General features: G+C 36.7%; 1 protein-coding gene across 1 annotated transcript in view; it reads right to left on the reverse strand.

The window, feature by feature from the left end:
• Positions 1-5,000, reverse strand: part of LOC311096735 (arf-GAP with dual PH domain-containing protein 1) — a 44,485-nt gene that overhangs the window by 12,564 nt on the left and 26,921 nt on the right. Inside the window, exon 5 of the mRNA XM_084136062.1 lies at positions 140-252. Coding sequence (XP_083992188.1) covers positions 140-252 — 113 coding nt within the window. The remainder of the gene's footprint in view (positions 1-139; positions 253-5,000) is intronic.

Consider the following 5,000-nt stretch of genomic DNA (forward strand, 5'->3'; position numbering starts at 1 on the left):
CGTGCGTGTGGGTGCATGCGTGCGTGTGTGTGTGTGCGTGCATGCGTGCGTGCGTGTGTGTGTGTGTGTGTGTGAGAGTGTGTGTGTGTGTGTGTGTGAGTGTGTGTGTGTGTGTGAGAGACAGAAGGACAGAACTAACGTCATGTTTGTTGAAGTACTTGAGCGCTCCCTCTCTCTCAGACAGAATGAACTTGCGACTCAGGAACTGCCCGTTGTCTCGGCCTCGCTTCCACAGATAACCCTCTCTGTACCCTGAAACACACACAAGCGCCAGAAGCGGCAGAGAGCATGAGGCAGGAGTTTCTTTCCACCGGCGTTCTTTTGTAGAGTCTATGAATATCTACATCCTTAAAACATTTTTGTAAAACAGGAAGTTGTAGCTTAATGTACATGACCTAGGCTCAAACAGAAAAGGACAAAGAAACACATGTTTTTAGTATTTCTGCGGTCACACTTTAGTTTAGGGTCTCACTATTAACTACGACTTTTGTCTCAATAAACTTATAATTACTGCATATTAATAGTAAGTAATGTAGTTTGTGGGGTAGGATTAGGAATGTGCTCATGATCATGCACAATATGTGCTTTATAAGTACTAATAAACAGCCAATATCTATAGGCATGATAATAAGCAACTAATTCATAGTGAGAATTGGACCCTAAACTAAAGTGTTGCCTATTTTGCTATACTGTATATATCTGTGTATGTCATTTTTACTAGTAACATTTCGAATAAGTACTACTATCAGTATCTAATAAATGTGCACAAGAATAATTGCTAGTATCTAATTATTACGAACTAGTATCTAATGAATAAATACTATTATGTAATAAATAAATACAAGTATCTATTTAATAGGAGTCAGGGTCAATATTAAGATCAATATACATCAATTTTAATGAAGGTTCTCCGAGCAGGAAAAACACAACCATACATAACAGAGATCGGACAAAGAGTGAACAGGAGGAACTAAATAGCAAACACAGATGATGGTAATTAATAGGACACAGGTGATACCGATCAACTAATGATGGTAACCAAGGAGACAGACTAGTGGCGGGAAACTGAACAAAGGAACATGTGACAAATGACAACTAACTGAGTTTACATGGAGTTTGAAGGGAAGACGCAGATATTTTTATCACAGAAAACAATTTTTTTCAAAAAATTCCAGCCAAAGTGGAGATTTCTGATAACGCCGGTTGTGTTGCCGTGTCAACTGGGAGAAACGGGGTTTTAGGTTCTCAAACGTCACATTATGCGCCAGAAAATGCTTAACGTCATGTGAGCGCCCTAGGGAGTCGCTCGTGTTATTCGTTGTTGTCGATTCTGAGGATTCTGATTGGCTTGCATGGCTTTATCCTTCTCCCTACACTGCCACCCATAGGTTTGGCATAGTTATGATGGCGCTCGACCGCGTATTTATGCGGGTTGATGTAAATGACAACTTTTTTGAAAACGGTGTTGTGTGCACGATGTTATTATTGAAAACGGGGGGGGGGGTATTCGTTTCTCTAAATACCCGGCAATGGGTAAATGTGGCTAACTGAAAAGTCCATGAACACAGACACAGTGGTGACTATATGTAACGGTCACCAGCTGGAGTGCCCTTGAGAGCCACCAGAGGGCACTCCACACCAGACTATTATCACTCCCTCATAAACTACATTTCCCATAACTCACTGCCCGGACTCATCATCACTGATTGCATTCACCTGTGTCTCATTACCCTGATAGTCTCGGCCTATTTATACCATGTTCACTCATTCACTCACTGCGATGTTTTGTATGTTGTTGCACTGCATTTCCGAGCGTTTTCCCTGGTTTCATGTCTCTTGGTTTTTGGATTTTTTGCCTGTTCCGTGGATTACTCTTTTGCCTCTGACCCCTGCCTGTTTTGTTTGTTTGTTTGTTTGTTTGTTTGTTTGTTTGTTTGTTTGTTTGGACGGCCTACCTGTGTTTTGACCTATTGCCTGTATATTGGATTACGTGTCTGGATTGCCCCTTAATTAAAGCTGCATTTGGATCTCAACCTTCGTGTCTCGGAGCAGTTCGTAAAACACTATAATTGCTAGTATCTAATAATTACGAACTAGTATCTAATGAATAAATACTATTATGTAATAAATAAATACTAGCATCTATTTAATAGGTAGATGATTAGTACCTAATAAATTACTACTAGTATATAAAAAATATGTACTAATCACAATTGAAATACACACTAGTCAAAACTGAATAGTTGATCTGAGTGACAGATTCCCATTAAATGGCAAAAATGTTTCTAGAAACAATAGAATAGTTACTAATCGTCACTATTATAATCTATTTAATAGGTACAAGTTCCTAAAGAATGAGCACTAGTAACTAATGGAATAGATACTAGTTTCTAAAAAGTAAATACTAGTACCATGAAAATAGATTAAATATTAAAACAGCCATTGGCCGCTTTCCTTTTTCATAAAATGTTTCAGTCGGACATTCGTTTAACAGTTTTTTTTAAATGTTACTACTTGTTTTGTTACAATTAGAGAACATTCAAAAGTAACATTCTCATAATGTTTGAAGAATGATGAAATGGAATGTTCAGATAATCAAGAAAGAACATTTTTAAAACATTTAATAAACTGCATTCAGAAATAACGTTTTCATAACTTCATTGGAATGTTAGTAAAACATTCTTAGAATATATCGTTCGCTGGGTTGTTAAAGACAAAAAAAATTACAAAAATTTACAAAAATGTTATTTGTTTGTTAAAATTGTAATGTTCTCCCAAACATTGATCAAATTGACTTTAAGCAGATTGATGGATTCTTCTTCCAGGAAAACGGACAGAAAATACTGATGACTCATCCTGCACTTCAGAGATTTCCGTCCAATCAGACGCTCTCTAGAGAGCGAAAGCTTACGGGTTTTAAAGACTCATAAGCAATAGTGATAGTAAATCTCGCCTTAGCAAGCACTAATGAGGAGGAGCCGGTCTCCTGATTTTCTCTTTCACAGGCACACACACACACACACACGCACGCACACACACACACACACACACACACACACTCTATTCCTGTCCTCATGAATCATTCACTCTGCATGACCTCATCAGTCGATAACGAGCCTCTCCACGCGACCATCAATAACTCTATTGAGTAGCAGAGGAAACACAGCACAGACTTCACACACACACACACACACACACACACACACACACGTAACTGTACATTCACCATACTCTACTCTTTATCTATCTATCTATCTATCTATCTATCTATCTATCTATCTATCTATCTATCTATCTATCTATCCATCCATCTCCTCTTGTCTGTGAGCCGGACAGTAACAACATGTGTAACGAACTTCTAGAGCAGTGATTTAAACTGAGCAGGGAGACGAGAGCGAGAGAGAAAAGAGAAAAGGAGAGAGGAGTGAGTGTGTGTGTGTAAGAGAGAGAAGAGTGAGTGTGTGTGTGTGTGTGTGTGTGTGAGAGAGAGAGAGGAGAAGAGAGGAGCGTGTGTGTGTGTGTGTGTGTGAGAGAGAGAGAGTAGAAGAGAAGAGAGGAGTGTGTGTGTGTGTGTGAAAGAGAGAGAGAGTAGAAGAGAGGAGTGTGTATGTGTGTGTGTGTGCGTGTGTGCATATGTGCATATGTGTGTGTGTGTGTGTGTGTGTGTGTGTGTGCGCATGTGTTTGTGTGTGTGTGTGTGTGTGTGTGTGTGTGTGTGTGTGTGTGTGTGTGTGTGTGAAAGACATGAGATGGGAGATATAGAGATTATGAGAGAGGCCTTTGATTCTTTATAAAGAACATCTTCTGTTGGAGTCGATCTGCTTTACATTATAACAGAATATGCAAAACATTTGACATATATAAAAAAAAAAAAAAAAAAATCCCACATTGTTTACATATGAACTGAATATATGATAAATTATAAAATAGAATAAATTATGCCAGTGTGTGAGTATTTATATATATATATATATATAGTAATTTAATTGTATTTTTATTATTTATATGAATTTTATACATAAGTGTTATAGATGTTACATTTATATACATTTGTTATAATTATTATAATTATGATTACAATAATTATTAGACAAATTTACATTTTATCTAATAGCAAAAAATTAATATATAAGGTAGCATTAAATTAATCAAAAGTGACAGTAAAGACATTTATAATGTTACAAATAAATAATTTTTCAAATAAATGCTGTTCTTCTGAACTTTCTATTCATCACAGAATCCTGGAAAATAAAATGTACCACAATTTCCTTTTTTTTTGAAGCTGCACAACTGTTTTCAACACTGATAATAATCATAAATTTGTCTTGAGCATCAAATCATCATATTAGAGTGATTTCTGAAGGATCATGTGACACTGAAGACTGGAGTAATGATGCTGAAAATTCAGCTTTGATCACAGGAGTAAATTACACTTTACTATATATTCACATAGAAAACAGATATTTTAAATTACAAAAATATTTCAAAATTTTTACAGTATTTTTAATCAAATAAATGCAGCCTTGGTGAGCAGAAGAGACTTCTTTCAAAAACATTATATATTATATACACCATAAATAAAATGCAATAACACATATTATGAAACATATACTATTTTAATAGTACAATATAATAAATATTGAGTCGGTAGACACAAAATGAAGTGGAAACGAGTGGGAAAGTGGAAACTTTGAATCCAGCCCTTGCAAAAATAGCGATGCCCACAGACTCTACACTTCAGACTGCACAGCTACAACTGGACCTATAGAGTGTGAAAGGCCAAACTGTGTGACTCACTGCAAACATACCATTACACACACACACATGAGTTTCAGTGTGAGTGTCTGCACAGTGCATCACAGAACACGCATGTGTGTGTGTGTGGATCACAGATGAGATCACTGTCAGCCAATGAGATCTCACTTCCCAATAAACACGAGCGTAACAGGATATTGAATATGATATTGATACTCTCACTGTTAGACGCTTAATGCGCATCT

The sequence above is a fragment of the Abramis brama genome, assembly GCF_963993115.1.
Source record: "Abramis brama genome assembly, chromosome: 14".
Classification (NCBI taxonomy): domain Eukaryota; kingdom Metazoa; phylum Chordata; class Actinopteri; order Cypriniformes; family Leuciscidae; genus Abramis; species Abramis brama.